The sequence below is a fragment of the Sarcophilus harrisii genome, chromosome 1, assembly GCF_902635505.1.
Source record: "Sarcophilus harrisii chromosome 1, mSarHar1.11, whole genome shotgun sequence".
NCBI lineage: Eukaryota > Metazoa > Chordata > Mammalia > Dasyuromorphia > Dasyuridae > Sarcophilus > Sarcophilus harrisii.
Window position 1 is genome coordinate 243,946,585 of NC_045426.1, and position 23,184 is coordinate 243,969,768.

The 23,184-nt window shown below is 32.6% G+C and overlaps 1 protein-coding gene across 3 annotated transcripts in view; it reads right to left on the bottom strand.

Annotated features, from left to right (window-relative positions):
- Window positions 1–23,184, bottom strand: part of CEP120 (centrosomal protein 120) — a 100,256-nt gene that overhangs the window by 75,147 nt on the left and 1,925 nt on the right. The window contains exons 2-5 of one of the 3 annotated variants that reach the window (XM_012542613.3): window positions 19,308–19,464; window positions 10,613–10,727; window positions 4,257–4,398; window positions 128–276 (exon numbers count right to left, since the gene is read on the bottom strand). In XM_012542613.3, coding sequence (XP_012398067.2) covers window positions 128–276; window positions 4,257–4,398; window positions 10,613–10,727; window positions 19,308–19,464 — 563 coding nt within the window. Of the gene's footprint in view, window positions 1–127; window positions 277–4,256; window positions 4,399–10,612; window positions 10,728–19,307; window positions 19,481–23,184 lie in introns of those variants that run through there. The other 2 variants (XM_023497239.2, XM_031939156.1) reach the window with 2 other exon arrangements.

A 23,184-nucleotide genomic window follows, 5' to 3' on the forward strand; every position in this document is an offset into this window, starting at 1 on the left:
ATGCCTTGTGACAGAAGAAACTTTCAAAACTAATTTTGTATTAGCATAAATAACTATCTGAATTAAGTTTGTACTTTCAAGTAATTTACAAAAAGTTCCCTAATCACATAGAGCAAAAAAATCTTACCTGTTCCAACTGTGTAGCAAATGCTATAGTCACTGACATAACAAAGAAGTCTCTGCAATATTCTGCTGGTCCAATCTGATGGTAGCCTTCTTCTTCATTCAAGACTGCTACAATTTTTTTGGGATCAATTCCAGATAACACAACAGGCCCTTTACATGGAGAAAATAATTGACTTAATTCATTAGAGCACTGCCAAAAGATTTCTCAAACTTTTATTTTTCAAATTTTTATAACATTGTGACCATTTTTACCTATTTTCCCTTCCCTAACACCAAATACCTTTATTTAAAGAAAAAACTATATTTTGTTGCTTTTACCAAACCACTTTACTATGAAGATATTATATCAAGAATTCTCCTGGTTCAGTCACTCTGGTGATATACATACAACAGGCTGACTCCTTTCCCTCCTGATTCAAACGAGAATACTAAAGTTATACCCATCTTTCAAGACCCAACTCAAATGCTAACTCATCAAATTTTGTTTCCTTCAGTCAGAAGCACTTTCCCTTCTTACCTCCTATAACATTGTTTATACTTGTCTTATGAAACATCTTTTTCCACTGTATTTGAGTTATTCTGTCTAAATGTCTCACCTGCCTAATAATATTAAAATTCTTTAAAGGTTAGGATCATTCATCTTTATATGAAAGACAAGATGTAGTCATATTTACATAATCAAAAAAGCCCTTTACACAGTGAGTTCTCAAAAAAATACTTGTTAAAATGAATAAAATTATATTGAGCCCTTCTAGAAAATTGGGTAATTTCTAAAATTGTTATAATAACCTGTGTTATTATGTGTTATATTCTAAACATTCCAAAAACTGTCATCTTTTCAAAGAAACAATACCATAATGGAAATTTACATCCTAAGCCAGAATATTAAAAAAAAAAATCTATTTAAACTATAAGGTACCTCCAGTGTAGTACTAAAAGTACTCTTTCCATTATACAATTAGAACAATGTTTCCAGAGGGAGCAAATACAGGGAATAGAGAAGTAGTCTTAAAGTAACTTCTGACTATGTGACCTTGGGCATAGCATTAAAAAAAATTTTTTTTTAATTAAAGCTTTTTATTTTCTACATATATACATGGAAACTTTTCAACATTTACCCTTTTTTTCCCCTCTCTTCCTCCCACCTCTCCCTTAGATAGCAAGTAATCCAATACATGTTAAACATATATAATTCTATACATATTTCCATAAATATCATGCTGCACAAGAAAAATCAGATCAAAAAGGAAAAAAAAATGAGAAAGAAAACAAAATGTAAGCAAACAACAACAAAAAGAATGAGAATACTTTGTTGTGATCTACACTCAATTCCCACAGTCCTCTCTCTTAGTGCAGATGGCTCTCTTCATCACAAGACCATTGAAATTGGCCCGAATCATCTCATTATTGAAGAGAGCCATGTCCATCAGAATTGATCATCGTATAATGTTGTTGTCGTGTATCTTCTGGTTCTGCTCATTTCACTTAGCAGCAATTCATGTAAGTCTCTCCAGGCCTCCCTGAAATCATCCAGCTGATCATTTCTTACAGAAGAATAATATTCCAGAACATTCATATACTATAACTTATTCAGTCATTCTCCAACTGATGGGTATCCACTCAGTTTCCAGTTTCTTGCAAAAGAGGGCTGCCACAAACATTTTTGCACATGTGGGTCCCTTTTCCTTCTTTATGATCTCTTTGAGATACAAATCTAGGCATATCATTGAATCCCTTTGTGCTCTAGCTAAATCTTTACATTGTAGAGAAAGTGTAACTTGGTAGAATGAAGCCTTCAATCAGACATTATAGGTACAATCCCACACTGGCACCTGTGATACAGGTATCTCTTTCAGAGATGCACAGGTCAGTCATCCTCTCCCATCTTGGGCCCGATTTTTGTCCATTTCCTCTTAACATTTTGCTACAGAGGATTCTCCCAGTGTGCTAGGGGCTTTCTCTATTTCAAGAGGTTAACAATAGAGCTCAAAGTCTAACTAGTAAATTATCTCTCGTTCTTGCCATATGACAATCCTCCCAATTTTCTTTCATTCATATTCCCTTGATAAAGTCTTTTATGCCAATTCTTGATAATTTTGTTTCATGTATTTCAACGACTCATAACTCTCACATGACCTCTGGAAGAAATTAATTTTCATTTCTCCTGAAACTGTAGTTCTGTAATTAAACCATCAAATCATGTTAAATATTCTTTATACTTAAACATGTGTGTAAACCCAATTTTATCAATGTTATATACTATAATACTAATCAATATCAATAAGTTTTATCTATTTTACCACTCAAAATTGTTATGAAAAACAGTCAATTTAGCATATCTCAGAAAATACTTTAAAACATTTCTAGTATAAGCCAAAACTATTATTTCCTTTTAAGCATTACTTTTTTGTGGGAAAAAAAATAGTCCTTCTGTTAAGCTGATTAAGTTAATTAAAAGAGTGATGGTATAAACAGTATGATTCTGGCTTGATTCCACAGAAATTGAGTTGGAAGAACACTTTCAAGGCCATGAAGCCCAATTCCTTCATTTTAAAAGTTAAGAAAATTGAAGCCCAGAAGGTTAAATTTTACAAGCAATAAATATAAGAAGGAGGTTCTGAACCCAGTTCTTCAGATTCTAGAGACAAGGCTCTTTCCACTATACATTAGACTACAACCAACCAACCAATATTTCTTAGCATGTTCCAGGTTTAAAATAAACATAAAATATAGAAACAAAATAAAGAAAGCATAATTATTATATGCACTCTATTTTGTATGTATTTGTATATATTAACTTTACATTAATGTTGCATATTTTATATATAGTTGCCCCACTAGGATAAAAATTCCTTTAATGTCTAGCATAGTATTTAAAACATAACAGCTATTTAATATTTTTGACTGATTGGCTTGATTGATTTATAAGCACCTTCTATATCAGTCTAGAAGGTTACTTTCCTGAAAGGCAATTTTGGACATTATTAAATAAGCTCTGTAACTGCTCAGTATCAAAATTTGTTTGTTTAAAAAATTTGCTTGCTTTTTGTTTTTGTTTTATGAAGCATAAAATCATGGAAACATAAATTAGATCCATATATGGCCTGTCTTATCCAGATAATCTATCCAACTCAACATTCTTCCTTCCACTGTTTCTTGAACATACTCATTCTATTATTTTTCAAACTGTCTTAATATACTGGATGTCTTCCTCTCAAACCTCTTTTATCTTGCAGCCACAGAAACTTGGCTTCCAACTGAAAGCAGTGCATCCCTTGCTACTCTCTACACTACTAGACATATATTCTCTTGTGTTCCCTATGACCAAAGTGGAATAGTGAGATAATAAGTATGCTTCTAACTCCTTCACCTTCCACCATCACTCAGTATACCTTTCATCTTTTGAGATTCATGCCACCCAGATATATCACCAGATTCACATCCTCATGATAGTTATCTTTTGCTGTCCTAGTCATTCTCCCTCCTTTCAAAAGAAGTATAGTACCGCTTACTATATTGTACATTCCACCCCATTTCTGGGCTTTATTCTTATGAGACATAGAGGATGATGTCTCATCAGATATTCTTGTGCTCAATTTATTACTCTCTTTAACTTCTATACCTTTTCTGCACCTGCATATTTCCTGCACCTCAGCTAGAAATGGATGGACATACTTTTAATCTCATTATGATCCATAAATTTTACTTTCACAAGCCTTAATTTTGAAATTCACCTTTCTGACTTTCTGTATTTCTACTTCTCTCACTACCTCATCCCTTTTAAACTGAAAGTGCCCCCCCAAGTAAAATCATTGAATATACATTTGCATATATCCTATATGAATCCTGTATCTACTTAGTATATAAGCTTCGTGAAGGTAGAGACCATCTCACCTTTGCATTTTGCACCCACTAGTACATTCCTGATACATATCAGACACTTAATAAATACTTGCTGGCTAAGCAAGAGAGTTGAGAAGTAAGTCGAAGATGGCTGGCTCCAAAGGCAACAAATGGCATCACAATTATTTCATACAACACTAATCAATATCTTCTAATCAATATCAATCTCCAGCCACCAGATGTTGGGCAATAAATGCAAATTCTCAGAACAGTCCATCAATACCAACCTTTTCCTTCTCGAGGTGGTGCCTCCTTTGCTTTAAAACCATCCACTGGTGCTTTTGTATCTGTTTCCAAAGCAATGCTTATCTGTATCTCAGATTTGAATTTTGTGTATTTATTACTCAGCAATGCATACCATTTTGGTGCCTTGAGAATACCAAATAAACATAATATACCGCAGTTAGTATACAATAGCAACATCAGCACTGTCTGCAAGTAAAAATGATATAACTTTCATATATTTTCCTTGTATGGAATTAATCATGCTTAGAAAGTCATCAATTACATTTCCCATTAATGTAAACATTCTAAAGTCTACCTTGGTTCTTTTTCCATTTTTTAAATTGCTTAGCAGTAGTCTTTTCCCCTATTTTTGTCTAGAGTTCTCTTCTCCCTTAAGACTTCCAGAATGGAGTGCAGAAAAAAGAAGAAGAGAACTTCTCCCTTCCCCCTCTATCCTCTCCACTTCTAGGAGCAAAATAAATTGCTAGAAAAATACATAGCAAGTGACCTCTACCTAATCAAGGCAGTATAAAAGGGAAGTTTTCTGGATTTTCCACTTTAAACTGTCACCTTCTGGATGTTTCCCTCTGAATGCAAATAAGACATAAGCAATTCTTAGAATAGATATCTCTAGCTTTGAGAGTTACCTACTCAAAGAGTAATCTTTGAGTCTGAGGACTCCTGAAATCACATGGGTTCTGCATTCAATAGTATGTCACTGGCCTCCTAGAGAGCAATTTCTGTAATAGTTTACAATATGGAGAATGAAAAGGATTTTCACCAGAGGACTCTACTTAAGTAAAGAACAAATGCCATACCATAAAGGACTAGGTGATTGCCAGCCAGCCATGAAATTCCTTTAAGTCATTTGGACAGAACAGGTGGCAAGATTTATTCAGGAGTTTCATAAATTGTATATATCTTCAGGTAGCTAGAGTCTAAGGAATATAATGTACTATGAATGTTTAATTTTTTTGTATCTGTTTTCCATACATATATATGTGTATATACTTATATACACATATATGTCTTTATATATACATATATGTAAAATATAAAACTTCCATAAACATGCTACTGCACATAATGCTTCATTCAAGACATGCAGTCCTTAAAAGCAAGGTTCTTAAAAGCTAAGCTAGAGAAATATAAACTTTGGCAGATTCTACTCTGCAAGAAAGACTCTGAGACCAAATATTTCCAACCACCACAGTAGCTATTTATAGAAAGCTTATCAGCAACAGGCTAGCCATTAAACAAAGATAAATACAAAATGCCCATTTATCCTGAGACCTTCTTTTACTTCCACAATGATTTAATTTAATCAATGTAAATCATTGTTTAATCAATGAAACAATCACCAAAATAAGGAGCATAAAGAACCCTAAAAAGCCAACAAATATTTACTAAGCACCTATTATATTCAAGATATTGTTCTAGGTGGGCACTGAGGATTCAAAAACAAGATTAAAAACAGCCCTTACCTCAAAGAGCTTATGCTTTATTGGACATTGTCTCAAATAGCAAAAAAGTGACTTCTTTGTCAAGAGAAGACATTATGGCAGCCAAAGACAGTAGCAATTTATATATTTGCAAAATCTTAAAGATTATGACAATGTCACCTTATAAAATAGTGAGAAGCAGGGGGCAGCTAGATGGCTCAATGGATAGAACACTGGACCTGAAGTCGGGAGGACCTGAGTTCAAATCCGACCTCAGACATTTAATACTTCCTAGCTGTGTGAGAAGCAGTGTTCAAAAAACAGGAAGAATTTTTTTAAAAATATATACTAAAAAAATACAATTTTTAAGACATTAAGAGTTTAAAGGTTTAAGATATTAAGGGTTATCTTCATGAGAGAAAACCACCTAACAATTAGAGGAAAAAAATGGAGGGAGAGAGGGGAACTGGGAGGAAGAGAAGAAAACTCATAAGCATAAAAGTAACAACTTTCTGATCTCTATCTACAGAATTACTTAAAATAATTTATACATATATCAAAAGCATTTTCTAAAAAAATCTTAAGAGGTATACAAGAAGGTTTTTGCAAATGATATTTGACAGCAGAATACACTGTTAAAACTGTGCACCATAACAGATGCTGAAGTGTTTACTGATTGCCAATTATTTAAAAAAAAAAAAATTCAGAAGAGCTAAAAGAAGCCTGAATGTTGTCTTCCAATAACATTTCTCTTAGGAGCCACTAGGTGGTACAGGGGAATAGAAGAGCCCCTTGTAGGGAAGGTCTAAATTCAAATCCAGATTAAGACACTTATTCATGTAATCATGGCCAAGTCACTTAACTTCTATGCTTCAGTAAGAATCAAATGCAATAAAAACTGTAGTCTTCTTCACATAAAGCTTATCACGTAGTAATGCTATATAATTGATAGCTTATTACATATTACTAATATCATAAAATATTCTTTGATACAAAAACAGATAACTGTTAGACAATCCAGATTATTGACATCAAATAAGGCATAGAATGGAGCTCACAAAAAATGCTTGCCATTATCAAAGGAAAAGGGATTCTGAATAGGTAGTGAAATCCTTCAGATAGTCCCATATTTGTGGATAACACAGTGCTATTTTTTCTCTGCCTTCAAATACTACATTTCCTCTTAAATGAGATCTATAACTGCACTCAAAAATTCAGCGACTATTTACAAATTTCAGCTCTTCATCAATAAAAATCAAGTCAATGAAGATTTCTGGTTGTCCAGACTAAAATGTAGAGAGATGGACAACTCATAGACCTGTATCTAGGTCAACAATAGTAGATGAATAATAAGTTGGGGCCAGAACTGATTAAAAGGATAACAGGGAGCTGCACTGCATTTGATAAAATGAAAAAGTACCCCTCCCCAAGTTTCCCCATAAAAGAAAACTTCCCTTTTTTTAAAAAAGATTTTGGTTTTGTTGTAATCTAGCTGTGAATCATAAAAGATTCTGCACATAAACCTAAAGAGAACATAACAACAGAGAGGCATATGGAAGGCTTGTAGTACATGAAGTGGTATAAAATCTAACACTTAAGAGTAGTATAATTACAAAAAGAGTCGGGATGGTCACAGAGATAAAAGACAGTCTATAAGCCAAACTGGTACCCATGAACATTAAGCTAGAAGGCTGCTGTCCTATTTATTGTAAAACTTCCTATTAAAGGAGATATGGACAAGAGCCTCAAAGAATGAAAAGCTATGAGTGGGCTAGTACATAGTAAATATTGAGTAAATGTTTTCTGATTCATTTCATATATTTTATAGAAGTAATAAAATATCAACATAGTACTATGTTACAGCAAACCTCAAATCCCTTGCAGCTGGATACTAATTATGCTGAATTTTTTCTACTTTTCTAACTAATAAAAGTAACCAAAATCTGAATATCCCACAAATAACTTCTTGTGGGTTTCACTTGTTATTATAATTTCCCATTTGTATCCATCATTGTCCTTAATATATGAAAAATTAAATTGTTTCAAAAGGCTCTCAAATGTTTATTACATGAAAGACACTGTGTTAAGCATAGATGAAACAAAGACAACATGAAACAATCCTAGTCCTCAAGTTTATTTTCTAATGAGCAGACACTGTATACAAAGAAATAAAAATAATATAATCTAAAGATCCTAGGATCAAAGATTATGTAGTCCAATCCATATATTTTGTATATAAAGAAAATTTTAACAAATAGTAAAATTAAGAAAAAGTTTGAGTAAAAGTTAGGCTAAACCTTGAAAAAAATCTAAATATTGTAAGATGCTTAAAAGTGAAAAAGAAATGAATCCCAAATCTGGAAGGAAAAGTCACAGAAATGAGTCATGGAATGATTAAATGAGAAAATATTTGAGGGACTGGTAACTTTGGCTGAAATGTACAGTGAAGAAAAAGATGTGATGTGAAATAGCCTTAAGAATATAAATTTAGGCTAGATTGAAAAAAGGCTTTAAATGTTAAGGCTGAAGAGCCTATATTTTATCTTAAAGGTAGCAGGGAATTATTCAACCATTTGAATTGTCTGATTGAACCATCAGACTTGTGCTTCACAGGATTATTTTTTTATGTAAGCAAAAGATGGATTAGAAGGAGGATGGGTGAGTCAGCTAGATGTCACAGTGGATAGGAGCAACAGTCTTAAAGTCAGAAGGACCTGAGTTCAAATCTGGCTTCAGACACTTAACATTTACTAACTGTGTGATCCTGGGAAAATCAATTAACCCCAAATATCTCATTTAAAGAAAAAAAAAAGAGGAAGATGGATTAGAAGCAAAACGACCAATTAAAAAACAGAACAGTCCAGATGAGAAATGATGAGGGCCTAAAATAGGGCTTTAGGTATATAAATGAAAAGAAAGGATTGGTATCAAGAAATATTATGGGGCATTAAAGAACACCCTTAGCAACTAACTTGATAGAATAAAATAAAAGGTTGAATAATCCAACACTAAGAACTTGGGTTATTGGTAGAACAGAAAAATATGGAATGTATTTAGAAGAAATGATCAATTCTATATTAAGCATGTTCAGTCTAGGCAACTGGACATTTTATTCCCAGAACTACCATCAAAGAAGCAATCTAAAGAAAAATTAAATTAATTTTTACAATTCTTTTTTACAGGTCAAAGTATAAGAGAAGGGAAACAGAAAATATCTAGTAACTTTTCACTTTTTGAAAAGGGTACTATGACAAAATTGTTAGGAAAAACTAAATGGAAGGCAACAAAGTGCAACATAAAAAGTATTAGACTTGGGGTCAGAAAGTCTTCAGTTAAAATCTTACTCTGATGTTTCCTTGCTGTATGACATTAGCAAGTCACTTCACCTCTCAGTGTCTCAGTTTTCTCATTTGTAATATTGGGATAACAATATTAATACTATAAACCTCTTAGAGCTGTTATGGGAAAAACACTTTCTTACAAATTCTCTATAAGGTTTGGCAATTGTTAATGCTGTAAAGTTACCCATACATATAACCTGTAAATAAAAGTCTATTAAAAAAAATTCTCTATAAATGGAGTATTTTAAAATACCTTACTAATAGCAATATGATGCACCATAAAGAATCCTATGATTGAACTTCAGGATACCTGAGTTTTCATCACAGCTCTACTACTACATAGTTCTGTGATTTTCAAAAGACTTCACCTCAAATTGTTTGTAAAGTCAAAAATGTTGGATTAGCAATGTCTAAGGATCCTTCTAGATTTAAAAGACCAAGAGTCTAAGTTTAGAAAGAAAATATATCCAGGATGAAAAACCTTAGAAATAAAAATTTTCTGGCAGACTAAAAATGACTTCCATAAAAGGAAAGCGAGCTTCAGGGCAGAAAAGAAACATCTGACTATAACTACTGAGAACATAAGTATTTTTTTTGTGTGTGCTTTAACAAAATAAATTTTTTTTTAAAAGTATAAAGGAAAGGCAATGATATTTTTAGCTGACATGACAAGTCTATGGATAAAAAGGGAATAAAACAGTAAAAAAATCTCATCTGGTCGCATACTCTAAAAAAGTCAGAGATTTCCTTATATAATCATCAATATAAAACAGTACTTTATGGGATAGAAAAATTGGAAACAATGTAAACATGCTCATTGATTGGCAAATGCCTAAACAAGTTATAATACATAAATTTAATGGAATATGATTAGGTTTAAGAAGCAACAAATATGAAAAATTCAAAGAAGCATGAAAAGACAAATGTGAACAGACATGGAATGAAATAAACAGTACTAGAAAAATAATAGATAACTGATACACATTGACTACAAGGTCACAAATACCACACAATGATGACAAGGATGTATATGAGAAGAAAAAGAATAAGAAACTCATTGCTGAGTAATTATCATGACTATATTTGGCTCCAAAGAAGAGTTAAGAACCACTCTGTACAGTGTGAAACATTGTTCAATATTATTAATGTGTTGATTTGTTTTGCTAGATTCCTTTTTCTTCTCTCTCTAAATCGTTGATAGAAGGGATTGATCATTGCATAGGACAGAGGAATATATTCAGAAATGAAGGTGATGTATTTAGAACATGGCATCTGTCTTGAGTAAGATCCACTGTCCAACCTATTTTCATATGTATTCCCATTTTTAAAGCGACAATGACATTTTATAGATAAAGCAATCATTATAATTACTTCATAAAGAATTATACCTAACAAAGGAAAGTTCAGAAGTAGACAAGCAGGGAAATATTGATACTCTCATGTTATAATTTATATATATATTTTTTTAATTATGTTTTAAATACAAACCTGTTTTTGGTCTGATGCATACATAAAACGTTCATGTTTGCTGATGTTTTAAGTTTATTTAAAAAAAAAAAATTTAAAGAGCAATACCTGCTTTGTTTCTTGGGCAGTTCTTAAGTCTAGAACAATGTACCCAATGGATTCTTTAGCTGTAGATAAAGAATCCAAAGCAAAACACTGGAGCTTGATAGGTGTACGCTGCAACCTACAAACATAACAGATTTATATAAAAAAATTTAAGTTAAACTGTTAGTAACAGTCATTATGCTTCCACAACATAAAAGGCTATTAATTTAATATCTAAATATTCATTCAACAAATAAGTTACCATTTCTTATTTCCTATAACAAATAAATAAAATTCTCATTCTTTACTGTCTATAAACTTTTTGCGCATAAGGATGATACATTTTGTTTCAATACATTATCTGAAATTCACAATGAATGCCTCAAAATATAAAATCTAAGGGAAAAAGTATAAAAGAATAATTGCAACTTTATAGTTTTGTAGTTTAGAATTCATAAAAGAAAGGACAAGTAGGTATTTTGAATATTGCATAAATTTTTTAATCTAGATTTTGTTGCCACTTAATAAAAGTCTTCATTTAGAACTGTACTCACTTTTATATTATTGTTTTGGTTTACTCTAAATCATTTTCCACAGATCTTTGCATAGTTCTTTCAATTCTTTTTATCATTCCATTCAGAGCTATCTGTAATAGCTATCACAATTTGTTCAACCATTCCTCAATTGTTTGTCAGATAGTTTATTTCCAAATTTTTGCTATTATAAATAGTGTTTCCATGAATATTTTCATATAAATAAGATCTTTATTTTTGCCACCATTATTATTGGCTATTACTAAACTTGACACTGGAATCTCTGAGTCAAGAGGTATACAACATTTTTTACCTTTTCTTACATAAATAAAAATGCATTCCCAAGATGGCTGACAGGTTTACAATCTACCAATAGTAAAATTAGTATATCCCTGACCCTCCCCCCCCAATCTCAGAAAACACTGTCTGAACCACAGCCACCAAGAACCATATGCAATAACTGTGTGGCTAGGTAGTAATCACTGCCTGAAAAATGAACTTTCTCATAATACTGAAAGTGTCAAGTCATTGAGAAAGCCCAATGATCAACCCCTAAGCTCTTGAGAAACTGACCTACATAACTGACTCTTTTAGCTTGCATATGTAAGGGTGGATTAAATAAAAGGGACTAGAGAATACTCTAATTGGCCTAGTAAAACCTATATTCAGATTAAACCAACAACTAAAAGTTTCCTGTAAAAGCTGTCCCATTTCAGGGAGCTATCTGAGACTTTCCATAGCAACTAGAGCAATAAACTTCTTTATTTAATTTTTAAGACTTTTAATAGTGATTTTTGCTATGAATTTATGGATCTTATGTATGACGCCCTTACAATTAGAACTCATAGTCTCCATGGATAACTCAAGGTTTCCATGGATAATCTACCACTTTTTCACTTATAGGATCTGTCCTGTCCTTAAAGGATCTGATTTAGACCTGTACCTAAATCTCAGCAATCCATTCATATGGTATATAGTTTGGAGCAGCGGTTCAGTATTTACTTAAGTGATATTTTCTACTCTTGCCAATCATAATTTTTTTATTTCAGGTAACAGCTGTCTATTCATTCTTCAAACATGTCCAGTTGAACTTAGTTTGCAATGAATTATTACTACAATGTTTTTAGATTGGCTATGTTCCAAAATCACACTACTGGTAATCTTATTCTGCCATCTAATGCCAATTATATCTTCCCAGAACTTTTAAGTAGGAAAGGACCTCCGTAGCCTTCTAGTCCAATTATTTTACTCTTAGTCCTGCTTCTAGGCCAAAAGAAGTACAATTCTCTTCCACACACAGTATTTCAAATACTTCAAAGAAATTTAATTATCACTAAAGCTCTTTTCCAGGTTAAACACACCAACTTGCTTCAAATGAGCCTCACATGGTATCAACTCAAGGTCCTTTACAGTCATAATGACTGCCCTCATCTGGATATTTTTTCCTTCCCAAAATGTGGTAGCCAGAATTGAACATAACACTCCATATGTGAAGAAGGACAAAATAAAATAGAACTATCACCTTCTTATTCCTGAAACCATACAAATGGTCAGATACGACAATTAGAGCAATATGTTTTTTTGTTGTTGTTGGAAATAGCATGAGGGAAATAACAACTATACATCAGTCAACCAAAACAAACTTATTAACCACCATGTGCTAAGTAGAAACAAATAAAAAGCTAAAACTGTTTTTATACTCAAGGAGTTCATGAGCAAGTCAATATGTAAATAAATAGGTATCTCCAAGATACTTAAAGAGTGAATAGCCTCCATAAGGAAAGCACAAGCAGTTGGGGAGGGAGAGGACTGAGAATGGCCACCTAAACAAGGTGGTCCTTGAACTGAGTCTGGAACAATCCAGGGTTTGTAAGAAGTGGAGTGACCATTCTAGTTCAAAGTTGAGAGATGGGGCATTGTTTGTGAGAAAAACATCCAGTTGTTAGGATCATGGATTTTGTTTTTAAAATAGAAAAGAATCAGGTTGCAAAGAATATTAAATGGGCATCAGAGGAACTTATTTTTGATCTTAGAAATAATAAGGAATCATGATCAGGAAAGAGGAGGTAGGAAGTGATGACATGAGCAGACATGCTTTGGGAAAATACTTTCACAACTTGTTTGGAGACTGAGAACTGAGGTAGAGGGATTAATTAGGGACTATTACTGTAATAGTCCAAAAAAAGAAACAGGGAAAGTGTGAATTAGATCAGGGGATGTGAGTGGAAAGAATGGGGTATATATCCAAGAGATTATGTAGAAAAACAAAAGATATGCCAATTGCTTGTACATCTCTACATTTTTACTAGTTTATTAATTTAGAATTTATTGTGGGAAAGGGTACAAGATAATAATCAAAACCTATTTTCTACCAACCTACTTACTTTCTTGTGACAAATTTTATTCAATTTGTCACACTGTAGACACTACACAAATGTTTAAGAACTCTTTCTTATTTTTCATAAACTGTTTTCAAAGGCAGAAAGAAAACCCTGAATGCTCTAAGAGTTAAACTAAAGAAGTATAAAGCAGAGAAGATATTGGGTTCTTTCTGCCTATGTGACTTGAGGAAGATCCTTTATAACCATTCTAGAAATCAGTCTCCTTATTTGTAAAAATGAGGAGTTGCCCAGATGGTTTGTAAGGCTTTTCCCAACTTTAAATCTTATAATCCCAAAACGGTATTATTAATGCATGCCAATAAAAAAATCAACAAAATACTACACATACTAAAGCAATATATCCAAAAAATTATTCATTACTGACCAATTTGTTGAATTTTAATATAATGAATGCAAGGATGATTCAACAATAAAATTCTTAATGTGTCATGTTAGTAACAAAAACAACTAAAAACATGTGATTATATACATGGATATTAAAAAAGCTTTTGCTAAGATTAAGTTTGTCACATTCTAAAAAGCACAAGAATAAAAAAGACGTTTCCCTAATTTAAATGATGAACATGTGTTGTTGATTAAATGATTAAAATCATGAGCAAGCTTTTGTTAGAATAAAAAATCCTGGAAGTTGATAATGAAAGTGAAGCAAAGGTAAGCAGTACAACTATTATCAATTAACATAACATAATATTAATATTAGAAATACTAGTCATAGCAATAATTCAAGGGAAAAAATTGGGAAATCGGTATTAGAAAAAGGAGTCATAATTATCTTGAGTTTCCAGGCAATATAATAATTTGCTGAAATAAACCTAGATAATCAACAAATAAAAATTACAAGATAATTGCTGCAACAAAGTAGCAAGGTACACAACAAATTCACAGAAATCAATATATTACTAACAAAACCCAAGAACTGAAAGAAAAATCCCATCTAAAATAACAACAAAATGAACTGTATACTTGAGATTTAACTTATACAAACAAACAAATGCTTGTTGAAATATAAGTTTTTGTTCATTTAAATATAATTACTTGCAGGGAAGTCCAGGAAGGCACAAGTAAAGAAATATTCTTGTTTGTGGCAACACAACAAAAACAACAATGCCCAAATTAATCTACAAAGCTTATATTATATTAAATTAGGAAGGAGAAAGCTTTATGTAATAATAAAACAAATGATTAAGAATATGTAGGAAAATAATTTAAAAAGTAAAAACAAAGGTGGTTTGGCATCACTAGCTCTAAAAGTACATTATAACCCTTTAATTATCAAAATTATCCAAAACAAGACAAAATAGAAAAGCTGATCATGAAGTATAATAAATAATCAAAAGAAAATGTACATAGCAGTCTAATCTTTGAGAATACAAAAATACAAAGTACTGTGGAAAAGAAGTTTTACTTAGTTTAAAAATATTTTAACTTCTTGTGCTAATAGATGAAAATGAGAGGCAGAATATATACTCTGGAAAACAGCTAATAGTCAAGTTTAGCTCAAGAGAGAGTTTGTGAAAGGAAGAAGTATGAAATATGGCTGGAAAGCAAGTGGTAGCCATAATATGTAGGTCTTTAAATACCAGGTTAATGAATTTGTATTTTATCCTATAAACAGTCAAGAACCACAGACAGGCATATGCAAGTAAATCTTTAACAACCAGACGCCCTGGGGGAAAAATTTATATGTTACACTTTTAAGTAATCTGCATTATTAACATTTTACCCCATTACTTTCTTAAATCTAGAAAACTATCAATAAATCAAGCCCTGTTTTCCGAGGTATAAATTCTCAGAATGAAAACTTAAGTCAGCTTTGTTAGGGACTAGTTAACTCCTACATACCAAGGGCTATGGATGGTTTTTGAATGCTTGAATGACTTGACTCATAAGATCATCTTGCAAATATGTCACAGTTGATCAACTGGAGAAGGTGGAGAATGGAAGCAATCAGCTGGTTCAGTAGTTATGACTACTTTCTCAGTTACCATTCTTTGTTAATAACAGGACCTAATATTCTTCTAATTCTTTGATATCTAATATCCTTCCTACTTTTGAAACTATCTTGAGTCCCTTAGCATACACAAAATTCTGTTATGTCAACATCTATATTTTGTGTTGTTTAGCTATGTATACTTCCTATGTTTGTTATCCTTAGCACAATTTCTTTCCTGATGCAGCATATCAGGTGTTCTGATTTCAGAATTCATATATAGGAAGGAAATTATTAGAATTTCCAAAAAGGAATTATTAGAAATTTTTATATATACACTCCTCCTTTTTTTAGTCTCACTTTTAAGTCTTTGGGAGGATTTTGTTCAGTTGGGTCTCTTGTTAAGCTTTCTCTAAATTTGTGCTTCCTCTACTGCTTTGTGATTTTTCATGAGGTTATACTTTCACCAACCTCTTCCATAAGATTTGTAAATGAATTTATGCTCTAAATCCATTTTGCCCTTTACTGCCATACCTCTCTAACTCTTAAAGACCTCAAATTTACTAATGGAAGTGAGTTCTAGGTTCCCTTAAGACTTGCTTGCTTAAATGATATCTTTTTTCCATGTCTGTTCTTTTATTGTTTTTACTTTCTTCAAATTTTTTCCCTCCTCTTGTTTAGGAGGTTAGGTTGGATTTGCCTCAACTAGTGCCTATATAGCCTTATTTTGAAAGTTCCTTTTTTCATACTGGCATGATTCTGTTTGGTATCACCAGGCATACAGTTTTGGAAAGTCCTCACATCAATAATTAACTGTTTTCCTATCTGTTAAAATATAACAAAATTTCATAATTCATAACATTTGATGCTTCCCCATGACCAGTGTCTCATGACTAATAGGCATATTTTCTCTGTAGTCTGCAAATCTTGATACTCTCATTTCTCACACTCAGGTCATTTTTCAAAAAAAATTTTTGGCCATCCTCCTCTCTTTTCACTTTTGTGCTTAAGTCACTTAGTATCAGAGCATATGTTGATTGAATTTGGCAAGTATTGTCAGTTTTTCACAGGATTTCCCTACCTCCTCACTCTTTGAAAAAGATATTAATATATCAGATGCAATTATTTTCATTATAGTCACCGAGGAGGAGACAACAAAATTAATTTTATTTGAAAATGGTGTACTGATTTACTTAGAAACTTCAGGAAAAAAAATTTAGCTAATAGTTTCTGCAATTAGGGTATAAAGAATCCACGAATAAGATTTTTGTACAGTACTGTTAAAACCTAGAGAGAAGAAAAAGCAGAAAGCATTCCATTTAACATAATAACAAAATGCATTAAATGTCTGGGAGTGATATACACTGAAATAGAACCATAAAAACATTTTCAGAGAAAAACCTAAATCAGTGAATATTCCATAGTTATGATTAGGATACAGTAGCATTTTAACAATGATTTGGCAACTGAAATTAATGCACTGGTTAAAAGCTTTATCTGTCAAATTTCCAAGAAAATACTTTATAAAATAAACCAAAATAAGAACCATATTTATATGGCATTACAAGACTATCTAGGCAAGTGTCTGTTTTTTTTTTTTTTTTTGCTGAGACAATTGGGGTTAAGTGACTTGCCTAGAGTTACTCAGCTAGAAAGTGTTAAGTGTTTGAGACCAGATTTGAACTCAGCTCCTCCTGACTTCAGAGCTGGTACTCTATGCACTGTGCCATCTAGCTGCCCCACAAGTGATTTTTTTTTTTAAAAACAGAACATCTTTTGGGTAGTATATTAAAAATTATATTTAAAAAAGAGATCAATGGAACAGATTCAATAAATAAGAATTAGAAAGAAATCCACGTATTTCGATACATGTTAAATAAACTCAAGCAAGCTACTAAGAAGGGGATTGGTTCTCTGTGACATGCAACTAGACAATTAAAGCAATTTGATTTGATTTAACATGATATCTTATATACATATCACACTGAGTTCAAAGAGAAGATTATAACTTGCACAACTGTGAATTTAGTATAATTTATAATTGATCATGAGCTATAAAACTCATTTTTTTTTTTTTTTTGGCCTGGAGAACAGTTTCTTATAGATTTATCCACATTCTCCTCTCAGTAGCTCTTCGATGCTTATAGAATAACATTTAAACTCATTAGCCATATTATGGCAACCTCCTACTTTTCAGCCAGATTTCACTTCACAAACTCTCTCTTCCAGCCAACTAGACTAGTAGCTGTTTCTGAAATTATATTCTCTGTCTCCCATCTTCATGTATTAGCACAAGCAGTTCCTAATGCCTGTAATGTATCCTCTCCTCTTCTCTTCCTGTTAAGAATTCTTGTCTTCTTTCAAGGCGTAATTTAAAGTGTTTTATCTTCAATAAATGTTCTCTGATATTCCCCTCAATATTAAGGATCTCTCCTTTCTCATTTTCCCTTATTTCTAAATATTTATTTTTGCATATAGTGTTCCTTCCTTCTCCCAAGAGAATCCAAAACTTAACAAGTGCCTTGTACACAGTAAATGCTCAATCATTGATGAAATGAATTTTTGATGGGATTTAACAGTGAATACTGTTAGTCACTTAGAATACTAACTAGGGTTTTTTCCTCACTTCAAAACATTTTCCCTTAAAAACATGGTAGTTGGGCCATTCAGTGCATCTCCATTTAAAACCATATAATATTTATTTATAGTTTTCCTGCTTTCTTTTCAAATTCATATCTTTTTGGCTAAAATCAAACTGTAAATTCCTGCTTTTTTGGATTTTCTTTTTCATTAGGATAAATAAGGATGGTTTTGTTTTTAACAGTCCAATCTCATATCCTGTTCTCATAGATGGAATGCTGCATACCTCCTACTTCCACTACAGAAAGAAAGTTTGTCTTACTTTGTTATAATCCCATCTTATAAAAAAGTCAGCTTATAAAAAAAATATTCATACCTACTTAATATTCTATTCCCTTATACATAATATATCCAGACTAAGATGGATATATTATAATCTGACAAAGTCCCTACCCTACTTATATTAATTCCAATGGCTCTAGTATAAAATATAAACTCCTCTATTTGGATTTAAAGCTCTTCATAACCTGGCCTCAACCCAACTTCACAGGATGAGATTCCATCTTCAGGACTGTCAATTCAGAAAAACTGGCCTTGTCTTTGTTCTTTATAAATGAGGTTTCACCTCCTGTCTCTGTGCTTTTGCATTGGCTTTACCCATATTGTAATGATTCCCTTCCTTACCCCCTCCTCATAGAACTCATCTTTTCAAGTCACAGCTTAAGCACCATTTTCTTGATCGCCACTCCCTTTTGCTAGGATTCTCCTTTCCAAATTAGTCTATATTATATAGCTATATATACACCTGCCATCTGCTCCGTTAGAAATATAAACTCCTCTAATAAGAAATTGTTTTATCTTAGCATAGTGTTCGGTATATAGTAAATACTTAAAGGTTTGCTGATTGATAGAAAATAAATGGTAATCAAACAGTGACAGAGAATTGGAAGATCTGGGTACCCCTTATTCAATCACTATCTGTGTAATATTAAACAAGTCACAACTTTCCTTAGCTTTACTTTTTTGTAAAAAAAAAAAAAAAAGCTTAGATTTTAATATCACTAATTTCTCCTTATTCTTAAAGTTTATGCTTCCACAATCTAATTTTTTCTAAGGTACACCTTCATAACAAAATCAAAATGTTATCTCATATCTCATAGTTTAACTACAAATATGAGTAAGAAAGTTTTTAAAATATTGCTTTTTCAGACCTGAAGAGAAAAATTATTAAAATGTTAAAGCAATTTTAATTGCCACTGAGCATTAATAGTCACCTGTGCTGATGAAGTGCTTTTCTATCTATTTCCCAAGCTAATTCAGTGGCGAATTCTGGTTGGTCAGTGTGGTCCACAGGATCAGTAGCCAATTGTTCTCCATCAAACTTTGCTTCTACTATAAGCATATGTTTAGCACGCTTAGGAAAATGACGCCCTGCAAAAATACAGACCTGCATATGAATTATATATGTATTAAAAACCACATATTAGTCAAATGTTATGTTTGAAAATTTAACTCAGAAAAATATAGATACATGAAAAATGATGACAGCATTAAATTTTCATAAAGATGGACATTTTGTTTACATTTAAATAGCTCTTTCTTCAACTAAAAGGATTAACAGATTTCTGTATATGTTATAAACTGGAAGCTCTCATTTAAATTTGCAAACAATTTGGAAAATCTTTTCAAGTTAAAATTTAAAATAAAAACAGGACTATTTTACATAAAAATTAGGTAACTTTTCTAACAATATGTAATATAGCAAAAAGCTAAGTAAAGGTTTGGATGATTACCACAGTAATTGCCAATAAGAATTACTTTTACTTCAATTTTCCCTCATAATTCAGGTAGAGTAATTTCCTTCCCTAAATTAGAAGAGAAATGACAATAATATATAATCTCTTATTTCATGAGGGACAAAAAGCTGACCGTTACACAAAAAATATCAAAAATCAGTTAAATGCCATCAATCCCTTTCTCAAACCACCTCTTTTTCCATTCTCATTGCTAAGCACTCAAATTATAAGTTTTTATTACCTTAATACTTACTGTATTATTGCACCAGCCTTCTAGTTGTAGCCTAGTTAAATTTTTCTAAAAAATCACTTTCATTTCCCCACTGTAACAAATTTAATTTTTCCAAAAACTTTTTCAGTGTCCTACATAATCTGGTTCCACACATATTTCCTATTATTCAAAAATGTACATCCTCTGCTCTAATCAAGGTAGACCCCCTCACAGTTCCATGAGGATACCATGGTCATTGCAACGTCTGATAATGTAGCCTTGCTGTCTGATCCTCCCCTCACCTATCTACTTAGCCATATACTACCTTATTTACAGTCAAACTCAAATCTAACTTTGTATAATAATCCAGACATCATCAAAATGATCCCTCATCTAAGTACTGCTACCTCCCTTCGGACTCTTTGAAAACAAATTCACAGGAAAAAAAAAAAAAAAAAGGCCTCCATTTCCTCATGTTCCTTTCAAAAAGCCAATATCAATCAACATTTATTAAGCACCTATTATATGACAGGGACTATGCTAAGCATGGAGATACAAACTGAGGCAAAAGACAGTACCTCTCTGCAAAGAGTTATCTAATAGGGAAAGCAAATAAAGGAAGACAACTTTTAAATAGTAAGATGATTCAGGCCAGTTCCAATGGTAGTGTGATGATGCGAGCCATCTGTATCCAGAGAGGACTGTGGGAACTGAGGAACTGTGGATCACAACATAGTAGTTTCACTTTTTTTGTTGTTGTTTGCATGCATTTTCGCCTTGTTTCCTCTTTCATTTGATTTTTCTTGTGCAGCATAAGTATAGAAACATGTATAGAAATATGTATATATGAAATATGTGTGTCTGTGTGTATATAACACATGTTTTAACATATATTGGATTACTTGCCATGTAGGGGAGGAGATGGGGAAAAGAGGGGAAAAAAATTTGGAACACAAGATCTTGCAAGGATGAATGCTGAAAATTATCTATGCATATGTTTTTAAAATAGAAAGCTTTAATAAAAAAATAAAGAGAGACAAAGCAAGACATATGCAAGATAAATAGGAAATAATCAGCAGGGAGAAGGCACTAAAATTAAGAAGGATTGGGGAAGACTTCCTACAGAAAGTGAATTTTAACTGGACTTAAAGGAAGGCACAGAAGTCAGTAATAGAAAGTGAGGGAGTTCAGGAATGGGAGAAAGCCAAAGAAAATGCCCAAAGTCCAGTGTTTTACTTGTGGAACAATCAGGAGGTCATGTCATAGTGGGCCAAGGAGTAAGATGTAAGAAGACTAGAAAGAGAAGAGGGACTATGTTATCAAGGGCTCTGAATGCAAATACAACATTTTTTTATTTGATCCTAGAGTCAAGAGGAGTTTATTGTATAAGGGTGTGTGTGTGTGTATGTGTGTGTGTGTGTGAGAGAGAGAGAGAGAGAGAGAGGGAGGAGAGAGAGAGAGAGAGAGAGAGAGAGAGAGAGAGAGAGAATATCAAGAAAACAACTTTAATGGATGAATGGAAGATGGATTGGAATGGGGAAAAGATTTGAAGCAGGTTGACCCACAGTAAATTACTGCCTAATGCCAGCATAAGGTGATGAGGGTCTATCCTAAAGTGGTGGCAGTATCAGAGATGAGAAGGTTCTCGTGAAGACACAAAGGTGAGGAGTTCAGGATGACTCCTACATGAAGAGCCTAGGATAACTCCTAAGGTTTCTAGTCTAAATGATGACCTCTTTTGCCTCTGCATCCTAAGGATCATGAGACATCTTCATTTGACCATCAGCTGAAATCTTCCATATGTGTCATCTTCCCATTAAAATGTGAGATCCTTGAGATCAGGGATTGTCTTATTTTTCAGTTTGCATCTCTGATACTTAGCACAGTATTTTAAATATCGTTAAGAGCTCAATAAATCCTGTTCTCGTTCATTCATTCAATTAGGCTTTCTGACTTGTCTGATACTCTTCTGATGTATCAACTTTAAACTGCTAAATCCAATTCCTTTTTCTCAATCCTCTTATCTTTAATGAACTCTCTGCTGCTTTCAACACTTTCCAAAAAGCACACTCTTTCCTGCACTGAGCTTTCTTACACAACTCTTCATTCTCCTTCTGACTACTCCTTCACTGAAACATTGTCCTGGTCCCATCCACTAAGTATTATGTCCTCTTAAGACTCTGTCTTGGGCCTTTTTCTCTTTGATTTCTATTTCATGGTTGTATCTCTCTACTGATAAAAATGCAGAAACCCAGCCCCTATTTTTCTCTTGAACTCCAATACATATTCCCAATATCTAGTCTACTGGATATATGCACATCATCATCATCATCAATTCAAAAAAGCCAAAAATAAAAATTATTCCTCATATCCCCAAACAACTTATCAACAAAACTTCCCCATTTCTGTTGACAGCATCACAACATTTCTTGTCAGTCTCATTGGTTTCCATGTTTCAGATATCTGGGACTCTTACTTCTTCAACCTCCTTATCCAATGACTGTTGATATATCTGAATGGCCTTTAGTGTACATAAGACTGACCACAATTTAGGCTCTCATCATCTCTCACCTCCACTACTGTATTAATATTACTGGTTTCCCTATTTACCAGTTCTTCCCTTCCCTAACCATCTTTCACAGTTACCAAACTATTTTTCACAGTCACCAAACTTATATTTTTTAAAGTAATTTGCATCATGTCATACACATCCCAACACATTCAAAATTCTTCAACAGATTCCTATCATCATCACTGTAAAACACAAGATCTTCGAACAGGCATTTAAGGTTTTTGGTCTTGTTGCATATTTTATATGCAACTCTCCATTATGTACTCAGCTCCAAACTAGTTTGTTAGCTGTTTGCTATATATGACATTCTATCTCTGTCAACTAATATTCTTAAGTTTAGAAGTCTTATCTATAGCTCTCTGCCTCCTACAGTGCCTAACAAAGCAATGTGCAATGAAAATATATACTGGCTGGTCCAAGTGATAAAAACAATTTGCAAAAAATTGCAGATATATTTCATAACTTTAAATAATCCAATATACTTTTTTATAGTTAAGATTATCCATGTTATAATCCTCTGTAATTGGATATTGGTTTTCCCCCTTCAAATTTTTGATTTGAAATGCTTGTTT